This window comes from Dryas octopetala, chromosome 1 (genome assembly GCF_963921425.1).
Source record: "Dryas octopetala chromosome 1, drDryOcto1.1, whole genome shotgun sequence".
NCBI lineage: Eukaryota > Viridiplantae > Streptophyta > Magnoliopsida > Rosales > Rosaceae > Dryas > Dryas octopetala.
The window spans coordinates 17,399,646-17,412,238 of record NC_141366.1 but is presented as its reverse complement, the minus strand read 5'-3'; the positions used below and the strand labels follow the sequence as shown (position 1 = coordinate 17,412,238).

Genomic DNA, 12,593 nt, shown 5'->3' with positions numbered 1-12,593 from the left:
GCACAAATCCCACTTTTTATAGGCCCAAAAATTCTTTCACAAAATAATCCATCTTTTTCAGGCTTATTGATTTTGTAATGAAAAGTATAGGGTTTTGTCACCTCTCCAACTATCTCTCCATTAGGTAATATCTTTTTGGGCCAAGCTCTTATTTGTTGAGGGGGCGTATCGCTCCGGTATTGATGTGGCTTTTCCACTAGGCAAGATGTCTAATATTTACAACGCTCTAGTAGTTAAGGGTTGAGATATATACTATTTGTCAACAAATTAATGTGACTTGTGAAGTACAACAATTATTGGGAAATAATCGAGTTAGAGCTGTAGCTATGAGTGCTCCCTTAAGAATGAGCTTTCAAGAATTCATTACTCGTTGCAGCTACAACCGTAGCCTATTTGTTAACTAGATCTCCTACCTCCACTTTTAGAGAAGGTTGTATTGAAGACACCATACTTAAGAAAAAAGCATATGACTTCCTTAGCGTTTCACACTAAGCTCTTCAATCCTTAGCGCAAGCACTAAGTAAGCAAGCTACCTTTGAGGAGAAGCCCATTTTGTTTCTCTCTTCAAACGAACGAGCCTATCCTCTGTATGGGGCTTACGCGGTGGTTGGCACAAAAACACATTTTTTGTTGTGAGCCAAGTGTAGTGTGGTGTAGTAGTAGGCACTTATAGGCCCCTTCCAAGCTACTGGATGACTTCAACGCTTTGGGTACTACGGATCTCTGCCATCCATTGTAGCGGAGCCGTTTCATGAGCGGGGGTGCTAAGCGCAATTCTTAGGATCAAACGTTGAATGAAATCGATTCTTTTTTAGATATCAAAATGTAAGGATAGATGGATGGATCTATCTTTCTATTCATATATATTACTCATTAAAACAAAAAATGAATTTTTTAATATAGTTAAGTAGTGTAGCAAGAACCCCGTATTTATATTGTACTTTTTGACCCTTCATCTTTTTGAATCGAGGCCCGGCCCGGCTCACGTCGTTCCAACAATCGGCGGGGAGCACCTCAGTATATGATCGCGCACAGTAACTGGGAGTCCCCATTACAGGTAATTGTGCATCTGTATTAACCCATTGAGATTCATTTTAACCACATAGTGACTCCCATCGCAAAGTTACCTCTAAGGTGTTCCCATTAGCACGGGTCATAGTAACTCTTTTTCATTTTCTCTCTGTAACTCTTTATATCTCTCTCTGTCACTCTCTTTTTCTCTCTCACTTCACTACTCCTTGTGTAAAAGAAGATAATGATAGTAGTGGAATCACATGAAGCTAAGTAACAACATATCCATTTGGAATTTGTGGGGATCACCCAAAACATATAGAAATCATACCCATCAATCTTAGATCTCTAGGATCTTAGAATTTTTATTTTTTTTTCGTCTTCTTTTTGCCCTCCGACGTCGATTCAATTCTCAAAATTTGTGGTTCTCAAACTCCATATGTCCTTTCCAACGCCTATTCAATCCTCCTACCACTCACTTCCGCCATTGCCGTCGTCGTTGTCAAGGCAAGGTTAAGAAAGAGAGTGACAAAGAGAGATAGAAAGAAAGTGAAGCAAAGAGAGATGCGATTGGGAAGGGATTTTTCGACGTGGGGGAGGAGGTTCCCGATTGATGGCCGGAGAGGGGGAGGGAGGTGGATGAGTTGGGTTGCCAACGTGAGGAAGGAGTTTGGGGGCTATAGGATGATGGGCTATTTTTTGTTTTTTTGTTTTTAAATTCAATTATTTATTTATTTTTATATTTTCATCATTTTTAAAGGTTTTATTAGTTTTCTTACTAGTTTTTGTCAAGGAGTAAAATTTCGTTTTTTGGGAGTATGAAAATTTTAACACATATTTATTAATTTTTTGCAATATTTCACTAAAATTATCGAAGTTCGACGAAATTTTGCCCAATTGCACTACAAACCCACAGCGCGCCACAACTAGAAGACCCACCACGCATATGACGGCGCAGAGCAGCGCCACAAGTATGACGACGAAGTTCGACTCCAAAGTGACTGCCTGATCAGGAGGTGGCGCTGCCGCTGGTGCTGGTGCTGAGAAACCTTTGAGAGCGAGTCATGACTCATACGACACCATTTAATGTCTCTGTGTTTTGTTTTGTCCATACTTTTTGGGAGAGTCAGAGAAGGAAAGAAAGAAAGGAATTTGAAGAGTTCAAGTGGGTTTTTGAATTTGGGGTTTTGGGAACTTTTAGCTTCTGGGGAGGTTTCTATACAAATAGTTTGTGAGATAGAGAGTAGCAGAGTTGGATTGGGTGGGTCTGAAAGGGAAATGAAAATGTATGTTTGGAGAAGATAGGGTAAGAGAGGTAGGCAAAGTGGGTAGTCCATGCAGGTTGGTCTAGGTGGCAGTGGCTTTGACTATTTTCCATATTTAGTTATTCTTATCTTCTTCATTTATCTTTTTCTTGTACACATTAGTACATTACCAAAAGACAATCAATGCTTTTTATTGTTTTAATTACACAATTTAATCACTCTTTTAATTGCAATTATTAAGCTCCTTCAATTAATTAATCAATATGTTTATCTTATATCATTTTTTTAACTAAGTTAATCAATATGTTTAATCACTCTTTTAATTGCAATTATTAAGCTCTTTCAATTAATTAATCAATATGTTTATCTTTTAATTGTAATATTGTAGTATAAATAAAATTGAGGTATTATTTATGTAATTATTAATTAGTGAACCATTTTTTTAACAGTATTTGTCTCAAACACGTATTATATTCATCTTATATCACATGAAACCTACTATATAATTTGGTTTCTTCAATGTTTTTTTTATTAATATAATAGATAATATGTTAAATAAACATATGGTAAAGTTTCATTTAAAATTTTCGTATTTTGATAGCAATTTTCTTTATTTCTATCTAAGTTTTGTCGAAATTTAAAATTCTTCGAAATTTTCATTAAAACTTTTGCAAAATCCAAAATTTTACTCCTTAGTTTTTATTAATGTGGCTATTTAATTTTTAATGTCAAGTAAACATTAGTGGTGACTATGTGTATGCCACATTAGCGCCATATATGCCATTAGCGCCACATGTATGGTTACACAGGAGAGGGATGCATCTACTAGTGCACGCCATTGGCATTTGGCAACACGTGGCGCCTCATTAGGCGATTGTGTCTAACGAAAGGTATACATGTAGGGCTCACCAAATAGCCCAAGGCCCGAAGCCCACCCGAAGCCCGCCCGGCCCATTGGGCCCGAAGCCCGATTTGGCCCGACATTTGGGCCGGCCCGGCCCGGCCCGAAAATTTCTTGGGTTGAGCTTGGGCCATCCTCTTGAAGCCCACGGCCCGCCCAAAGCCCGGCCCGCTTAGGCCCGCCCAAAGCCCAAAGCCCAAAGCCCGTTTAATATCTTCAATAAAAAAAAATATAGGATTTTGGCTATGTTATGAATTGAACTTGAGACCTCATAGAACAAATTTCAACTCTCAACCAACTGAGCTGACTAGTTTATTTGTCTAATTTGTGAATCATAACATATTTAATAGGTTTTTCGTTTGTTTACTCTAATAAATTATTAATATGCTTATTAAGTTATTATATAATTCTATAATATTAGTAAATAGTAATAGTGTAAAGTGTAAACTATACTATGTAATACCATAAATAATAAACTTTGAAAATTATATACAACATTACAAATTTACAACTATAATAAAACATAAATGTATATGTATATATACAACTTTTATAATACAACTATAATTAAAGTTATTAAACCATGATTGTTCATTAATTTAATAATTTGAACCGTTCATTTTATATGTTGATAGTCAAAGATTATCCTTACAAAAAATCGGCCAAATCGGAATTCATTTACCCATTCGATTATCATTAAAAAAACCATGATCATTCATTAATTCGACCATCGTTACGTCACTTTTACATATAAATACACTTGAAGAGTTGAAGAGTATAATTCTAATAACTTTCTCGTTGAAACCTTATTGTTTTCATAATTGTGAAGACCACAACGTGATTTCAACAATCTGAGCCGTTCATTTTCTATATTCATAGTCAAAGATCATCCTTACAAAAAATCAGCAAAATCAGAACTCATCTACCCATTCGATTATCATTAGAAAAATCACGATCGTTCATAAGTTGGACCACCATTATCTAATTTCTACATTTCCAATTGAACTAATTTTTTGCAGGGATGATCTTTGAGTGAAAAACTAAAAAATGAACGGTTCGGATCATTGAAAACTTGGAAACACGATCGAGATGTGAGCTTCTACATATAAATACACTTGAAGAGTTGAAGAATATAATTCTAATAACTTTCCGGTTGAAACATTGTCGTTTCCATAATTGTGAAGACCACAACGTGATTTTAACAATCTTAGCCGTTCATTTTTTATGTTAATAGTCAAATATCATCCTTACAAAAAATTGGCTATATCGGAATTCATCTACCCATTCGATTATCATTAGAAAAACCACAATCGTTTATTAATTTGACCACCGTTATGTCACTTTTACATCTCCGATTAAGCTAATTTTTTGCAAGAATTCACTTTGAGTGGGGAACTAAAACTTGAACGATTCGGATCGTTGAAAACACGATCGATATGTGAACTTCTACATATAAATACACTTGAAGAGTATAATTCTAATAACTTTCCTGTTGAAACCTTGTTGTTTCCATAATTATGAAGACCACAACGTGATTTCAACAATTTGACCCGTTCATTTTCTATGTTCATAGTCAAAGATCATCCGTACAAAAAATCGGCTAAATCGACATTCATCTACCCATTCGATCATCATTAGAAAAACCACGATCGTTCATTAATTCGACCACCATTATGTCACTTTTACATCTCCGATTAAGCTAATTTTTTGCACGAATTATCTTTGAGTGAGGAACTAAAATTTGAACGGTTCGGATCGTTGACAACACAATTGCATCGTTTGTTTATAAAAATATGTAATAAAATATATAATAAAACATATGTACATTTATGTTTTATTATAGTTGTAATGTTGTATATAATTTTAAAAGTTTATTATTTATGGTATTACACTATTACTAACATAATAGTATTATAGAATAACTTAATAAGCATATTAATAATTTATTGAAGTAAACAAACGAAAAAGCTATTAAATATATTATGATTCACAAACTTAACAAATAAACTGGTCAGCTCAGTTGGTTGAGAGTTGAAGTTTGTTATGTGAGGTCTCATGTTCAAATCACAACATAGCCAAAATCCTATATTTTTTTTTAACATATATATGTGTCTAAACAGGCTTTGGCCCTATTTGGGCCGCCCGTTTGGGCCTAGCCCGGCCCGGCCCTCCAAGCCCGCAAGCCAAAGCCCGATGGGCGGGCCTTGGGCTTGTGTATTAAAGCCCAAGCCCGGTCCGAACCCGAAAAATTTGGGCCGGGCTAGCCCGGCCCGGCCCATTGCCGACCCCTATATACATGTATCAACTATGCTTTGGTCAAAGGCTTCCAAAACCTTTCACGGCAAAGAAACTTAAGAGGCCAAAATCAATACCAATGCATGCAAGATACTCATCATTTTGTCTTAACCTCCACTTGCCAACCAAAAGCGCATGCTGACCATGCCTGGTAAAATGTCCATGTTCATCAACTTCGATTATAGATATATATATATATATATCAATAATGTTAGTTATTTCATATTTGTATTTCACTTGATGTGTCATTATTTTACTGGAAGGGTATTTTTTTTTCTTTTTTAAGTTTTATTTTTTAATTTGTAGTGTCCAATGTATGAATGCCATGTAAGATGATATGCAATTGTAATATAAAAATATAATAAATATAACATTACTGTGTATATATATATATATATCCATATCCACTTTTGGGAAGTGTCCAAATACACGGGTCACAATATAGCCGATCTGTATTCATTTTCCAGCTCTAGCATTCTATCATACAGTTGATGGGCAAGGCCAACTATTCCAGTTGGACTACAGACTGCACCTCCGTCTTGAAATGGAGACCATCTTCATATCAACCAGTCTCCTTCTCCATCTCAACCAGTCTCCTTCTCCATCTCAACCAGTCTCCATCTCCATCAGTGCTATTCTTTCCAACATTTTTATTGCTTTGTTGATTCTAGGTTTGCTTTGTCCTTGACCCATATGCAATATGTATTGTCGTTGATTCTTGGTTGAACCTCTTAGATTTAGGATTTGGGTTTTTTTTCATCTGTGGATGCTATGAATCTTGAAAGGGAGAGAGGGACCTTGTAAATCTCGCTCATGAAAACCCATTTCAAGCCCATCGCATTGAACTGACTCCCAGTCCTCCGTACAAGAAACCGATTTGAGAGAGAGAATCGTCGGGCTTGGCTGCACGCTTTTCCAATGACGACCAAATCCATATCCATGGCAGCTCCTTCATGCTCTGGAGTCTTGAGGCAGAAAGCTTTGGGTTCATTTTCGTTGTATTTCTTTAATTTTTTTTATCTAATTTATTGTTGTGTTATTTTTTGCTGTATTTGATTTATTAATTTAAATTTAGTGTTGTTACTTGATTTATTAATTTAAATGTTAAGTTTGTTTTTCTTTTATACGAAATTTAAACTTTGTCGGGTAAAATGTAAAAAACTTTCAACTTGGTATTTCCAGTTCAAAAACTTTTATTTGAGTATTTCAACTTCAATATCTCGTCAACTAAGTACCTTGTTTAATTTAATTGTTAAGAAGATCGTTATATGCATACATGGCACTAACGTGGCATATGTAGACCCCACCACTAAATATTAACTTGGCAATTAAAAACAAAAAATAAAACCTTTTAAAATGCGATAAAATATAAAAAATTAAATAATTGAATAAAACAAAAAAAAAAAAAAAAAAAAAAGCCCAGCAACCATGCTGTGAAACCCTCTTCCCCCCTCTCTTGCGTCAAGAACCCAACCAAACCACCCACCTCCCTCTCCTGCCATAGGTTCGAACCTTCTCCTTGCGTCGGCAACCCCATTCCCAGCCGCATCTTTTTTTTTTCGTTTTCTCTCTGTCACTCTATTTCCATCTCTCTCTCTCTCTCTCTCTCTCTCTCTCTGTCACTCTCTTTCTATCTCTCACTTCACTACTCCCTATGTAAAAGAAGATAATGATAGTAGTGGAATCACAAGAAGCGAGCAAAGCTAAGCAACAACAAACCCACTTGGAATTTGTGGGGATCACCCAAAACATATAGAAATCACACCAAGATCTCTAGGATCTTTGAAATTTTTTTTTTTGTCTTCTTTTTGCCCTCCGACGCCGATTCAATTCTTAGAATTTGTGGTTCTCAAACTCCCGATGTCCTTTCCGACACCTATTCAATCCTCCTACCACTCCCTTTCACCACTGTCGTCGTCGTCTGTGAAGCACGAATACGCTAGTTAGGTCGCATATCCCTTATCGGATACGTAGTTGGGTACGATACGCATGAATACGCATCATATACCTATTTGAGTGAACGGATACGTATTTGACTTACAAATACGTGTATCCAATTATCTCAACACGGGTATCCGAAAAATCGAATACGTTTCACTATTAATTAGATGAAGAATTAAGAGAGGCTGCGCAAATTAAGTGGAGAGAAGTAGCTTTAATTGAAATTCGAAGAATACGAAGAGGTTGCCAACCTTGCCTTTCCTCCCGCACTTCTTCTTTTGCATCTAGCTTCTTCGATCTTTACATATTATATAAAGATGCCCAATTGCGCGCACACTCATTAGATTCAATTGCACACTCGAACAATGACCTATTCTTCTTATCTTCTGCTGTTTCTTCTTTCATTAGGCTTTCAGGCGACGAATATGTTCTGTTTTTTCACTTTTCAGATATTATAATCAATTAATTATTATTAGTATATCATTGTTGCTAATAATAGTATATCTTTGCATATCAAAGGCAATCTAATTTTGTCAGTGTGTGTTTGCTCAAAATTCATTGTTTATTTTTTTTGGGTCTCTGAATTTTCACATATTTGGAAATGGGTAGTGGTAATTTCTTATTTTTCCGTGATGCTTTGATCTTGGTCTTTCTTAATTCTTCGTTCTGCTAGATATTTTGAAATAGGTATCTATCTGAATAGTTACATAATTTGATTATAATAGTATATCACTGTTGCTACTTTCCACTCTCCAGAATTGATTATTTTTCTTTATGTTGCTTATACTGTATAAATTATTCATGTTCAGAAAAATGAGTCATCCGGATAATAATGCAAATACTAATGTTAATCTTATTGAGAATACTGAAACTGAGGTAGATGATCATGCCCTACTATGGAAGTATGTTAAGAGGTTTGAAAAAATAAGAAAGGGACGAGGACATACTATGTTTGAATGTAACTTTTGTAATAAAACTTTCAAAGGATCCTACTCCAAAGTCAAGTTTCATTTGTTGAAAATGTCGGGAAATGAGATTGTATGTTGCAACAAGGTTACTGATGAAGTTTATGCAGAAATGAAAAAACTTGTGAGAGAATGTAGTACAGGTTGAAAAGTGCAACTCCAAGACAAGTTTCTTTGCCCAATACTAGTTCTTTGAGTTATTATGTGTCTATGCATGTTGAGCAAAAGAAGAGAAAGAGAATGACTAGGCCCCCTGATAAAGCTTTTCAGAAGGAGGCTAGAGAAGAATGTGATGCAGAAGTTGCAAGGATGTTTTATACAGGTGGATTGTCCTTTTACTTTGCAAGGAATCCACACTATCGAAACTCCTATTTTCGTGCTTCTACGCTTCCAGGATATGTTCCATCAGGTTACAATGCACTAAGAACTACTCTTTTGCAACAAGAGAATAGCCACATTGAGCAGTGTTTACAACCAATCAAAAGTACATGGAGCACTAAAGGTGTAAGTATGTGTAGTGATGGGTGGACAGATTCACAAAAAAGACCACTTATCAATGTTATGGCAACTTGTGAAAGCGGGCCTATGTTCTTGAAGCCAATTAATTGTGAAGGAGAGTACAAGGACAAACATTGTATTTCCAACTTCTTTATCGAATCCATTAAGGAAATTGGTTATCCAAATGTGGTTCAAGTAATCACTAACAATGCACCCGTTTGTAAAGCTGCTGGATTACTTGTTGAGGCCAAATATCCCAACATCTTTTGGACACTATGTGTGGTTCACACCCTTAATCTTGCTTTGAAAAGCATATGTTGACCAAACCAAAATGATGATTAGCATGATGAATGTAGTTGGATATGATTACCTGTAAGATAAGTCGAAGGTCTACTTCAGGATATTGTGCATTTGTGGGCAGGAATTTGGTCACTTAGCGGAGTAAAAAGCGGTCGGTTGTTGCTATGTCCAGTGCCGAGGCAGAATTTAAAGCTATGGCTCATGGTGTGCATGAATTACTATGGTTGAAGGGCTTGTTGGAGGAATTGGGAGTTCCACCTAGAGGTTCCATGAAACTACATTGTGATAACAAAGCTGCCATCAGTATTGCTCATGACCCCGTACAGCGCGCATGATCAGACAAAACACATTCACAGATCGACACTTCATTAAGGAGAAATTAACTAGCGGGTTGATTAGTACCCCTTTCATAAGATCCAATGATCAACTCGCAGATAATTTGACCAAGGGAGTTGCTAGCAAACCCTTCAATAATGCTCTTGTCAAGTTGGGAATCCGAGATATCTACTCTCTAGCTTGAGGGGGAGTGTTGACTTGTGCGTTCTGCTGTATATAGAAAATCCTGATTTTATGTAATTAGCATGTAATTAGGAAAGTTGACTTCTTAGCTTAATTATCTTCCTATTGTATAATCAGATTGTATAGTATAAATTACCTCCAAAAGGAGAAGAATAGACATTTGAATTTATTCCTATAACTCTAGAGAAATCTTCAATATTATATCACAAAAAACTAAAACGGTCATGCTTATAGAAAAGAAGTACAATGATAGGAAGGAAAAAAAAAAAGATTACATTTTGAGAATTATATATGGAAGCAAGAGCCTGCAACATTATCGACCTTCAACGTTACTTATTGTCAAATCGTTATCCGAATATAATCCTTTTGGAATTGATGGATCAGCAACATCACAAGAATTTTTTCTGAAGACAAATGCAGGTTGCATAGGAGATGGAAGAGATGCTTCACCACTCAACATGACAACAATGGCTGACATTGTTGGTCGGTCCATTGTATCTTCTTGCACGCACAATAGCCCAACTTGAATGCATCTCATGACTTCATCAGACTGATATGACTCTAGCGATGAATCCACAATTTCTAAGACCCTGCCTTCGCTCCACAGCAGCCAAACCTGTAGTTGACAGTATCATTTGAAAAAAAGAGATGAATATAAGTGATCACAAAGGGTAGATTTGTAAGCAAAACTTGTGTTACTTACATGTCCTATCAAGTTCATGGAATGATCCTCCTGATAGGAACCATTGTTTTTCTTGCCACTTATAATCTCCAATAATATAATCCCAAAACTAAAAACATCCGATTTCATTGAAAATCTCCCGAACACTGCATATTCTGGTGACATATAGCCACTGAAAACAAACAAAATAAAACGTTACAGCCAAAGAATAGTAAAAGTAATATAAAAGGTGACATTATGGTGATTTATTCTAAGAATTTGAATGCAAGTATGATTCTTACTATGTTCCAACAATTCTGTTTGTCCTATCCTGCAGTTGGTCCCCAAGGAATATCCTGGCCATGCCGAAATCTGAAATTTTTGGGTTCATCTCAGCATCCAGAAGGACATTGCTGGTTTTTAGATCTCTATGGATAATCGTAAGTCTTGAGTCCTGATGAAGATACAAAATCCCACGAGCAACCCCATTGATAATCTGAAAGCGCTTTTTCCAATCCAAGAGGGACCTTCTTGTGTGATCTACACCAAGATATTTGGCAATTATGTAAATAAATGTTGTACCTTTTGGTAAAAAGCTTCAAATATATCCTCCATAGTTTTAGAAATGGCATAACCAAATTAATCTTTCTTCCAGACCCACCAAAAAGAAAGGAGTCCAAGCTTTTGTTCGGCATGTATTCAAGGATCAACAACCTTTCTTCTCCTTGTATACAACAGCCTAAAAGTTTCACAAGATTCTTGTGTTGAAGTTTAGCTATCACCACAACTTCATTTTTGAATTCTTCAATCCCTTGTCCTGAAGTTTTGGACAATCTTTTTACAGCAATTTTTTGTTCATTTGGTAACTGTCCCTGAGAATGTGATATGGTATTCAGCTTTCACATAATCATCACTTTTGAGGAGCAATTATATTGTTATTAATTAAACATTCAGACACTCAATGAAACAGAACAAGAGTATTTGTTACTACTTAATTAGAAGAAATCATTCAATCATGAAATGTTTAGGATATCTAAATTGGACTCGCCTTATAAACAGAGCCAAAACCACCTTAACCAAGTTTATTGACAGGAGAGAAGTTGTCTGTGGATGCTATTAGTGTGCTCAGATGGAAAAATTGCAAATCCGGTTGGCTCCTAGTTTCCTCAAGTTCATCTGCCACCAAAAAGTCTTTGCTATCAGGAAAAGAAAATTATTGTCAACATCATTTTCTCCTCATGTTCTAACCGCATTGACCATATGATGTTGAAAATGAAAATTCTTCCCAAAGCATATGGATCCTGTAACCTGTTTAAGTGGTGTACTTTAATATGGTTTACAGAGCACACAGCCGTTATCATCAATGCCACATATACTTCCATGAGCACCTAGCTTTTATTAAGAGAACCAAACATTGGAATATATTTGTTTCTCTATCTTGGAATATATACTCCCACCTTTGCATATTGAAGCTAAACAATTCAAAATAGATGAGTACTTGGCATACCTTTTGTCTTCCTCTTTTTCTTAAGCCACCAACAGGCAAACATAATGATTACAATCAATGCCAGTAGAACAGACAATATTGGAATAGCCAGCATGCCCCTCCTTCTGAAAAAACCTTTTGATTTTCTGGTATTCTCAGCTACATATAAGAATTGGACAAAGGATTAGATAACACAGAGAAAGAGAACTGACATGGACACCAAAACCATTCCAGTAAGTTTCACAAATTCTACAATTCTGTGCAGTGGACAAGTGAAATTATTTGAGGGTAAAAGAAACTAAACAGATGTTCTGCTAGCTCAAATTGCTAATGGATTCATAGTCCAGCCAGAAAGTTTAACTTTAAAAGTTAAGTTGGAGCAAATATCAGCCTCATTATAACACACCATAATTGTTTAAACAACTATAAGAAGTAAACAATAAATTTGAAGAGACATTAAATCCTCATAACAGTTTTTAAGATGAAGTTCCTTCGTACACAATCATGTTTGTTGCATTGGAAATGACATTATCATAGTTAAAAGAATTCATAATTGTCATTCTGAAAATTTATAATTGAATTTTTCCTTGGAAAGCAAAGTACTATAACTTTCTAGAGAGAAAAAAAGTAGTACCTAACTCAATTGCATCCACGCGAACATATAGATCCTGAACGTATAGATCCTGTCCAAACTCTGAGTGCACTAAAATGTCCATCAACTCACCATACCATGTCAAGCAATCAATTTGCC

The 12,593-nt window shown here is 35.8% G+C and overlaps 2 protein-coding genes and 1 pseudogene across 2 annotated transcripts; 1 reads left to right on the top strand and 2 right to left on the bottom strand.

Annotated features, from left to right (window-relative positions):
- The first annotated feature begins 8,490 nt into the window (after nucleotides 1-8,490).
- Nucleotides 8,491-9,218, top strand: LOC147298680 (uncharacterized; annotated as a pseudogene).
- A 702-nt stretch (nucleotides 9,219-9,920) lies between these two features.
- On the bottom strand, nucleotides 9,921-11,532 carry LOC147298679 (cysteine-rich receptor-like protein kinase 10). Its single transcript, XM_086236112.1, has 5 exons — nucleotides 11,405-11,532; nucleotides 11,018-11,228; nucleotides 10,659-10,896; nucleotides 10,399-10,549; nucleotides 9,921-10,311 (listed from the first exon to the last, which is right to left on the bottom strand). Exons 2-5 carry the CDS (start codon nucleotides 11,049-11,051, stop codon nucleotides 10,009-10,011), a joined length of 726 nt encoding a protein of 241 aa, XP_086092238.1. The 5' UTR covers nucleotides 11,052-11,228; nucleotides 11,405-11,532; the 3' UTR covers nucleotides 9,921-10,008.
- LOC147298678 (uncharacterized) lies at nucleotides 11,429-12,593 on the bottom strand. The gene is made up of 3 exons (XM_086236120.1): nucleotides 12,477-12,593; nucleotides 11,864-12,001; nucleotides 11,429-11,547 (listed from the first exon to the last, which is right to left on the bottom strand). Exons 1-3 carry the CDS (start codon nucleotides 12,556-12,558, stop codon nucleotides 11,429-11,431), a joined length of 339 nt encoding a protein of 112 aa, XP_086092246.1. The 5' UTR covers nucleotides 12,559-12,593.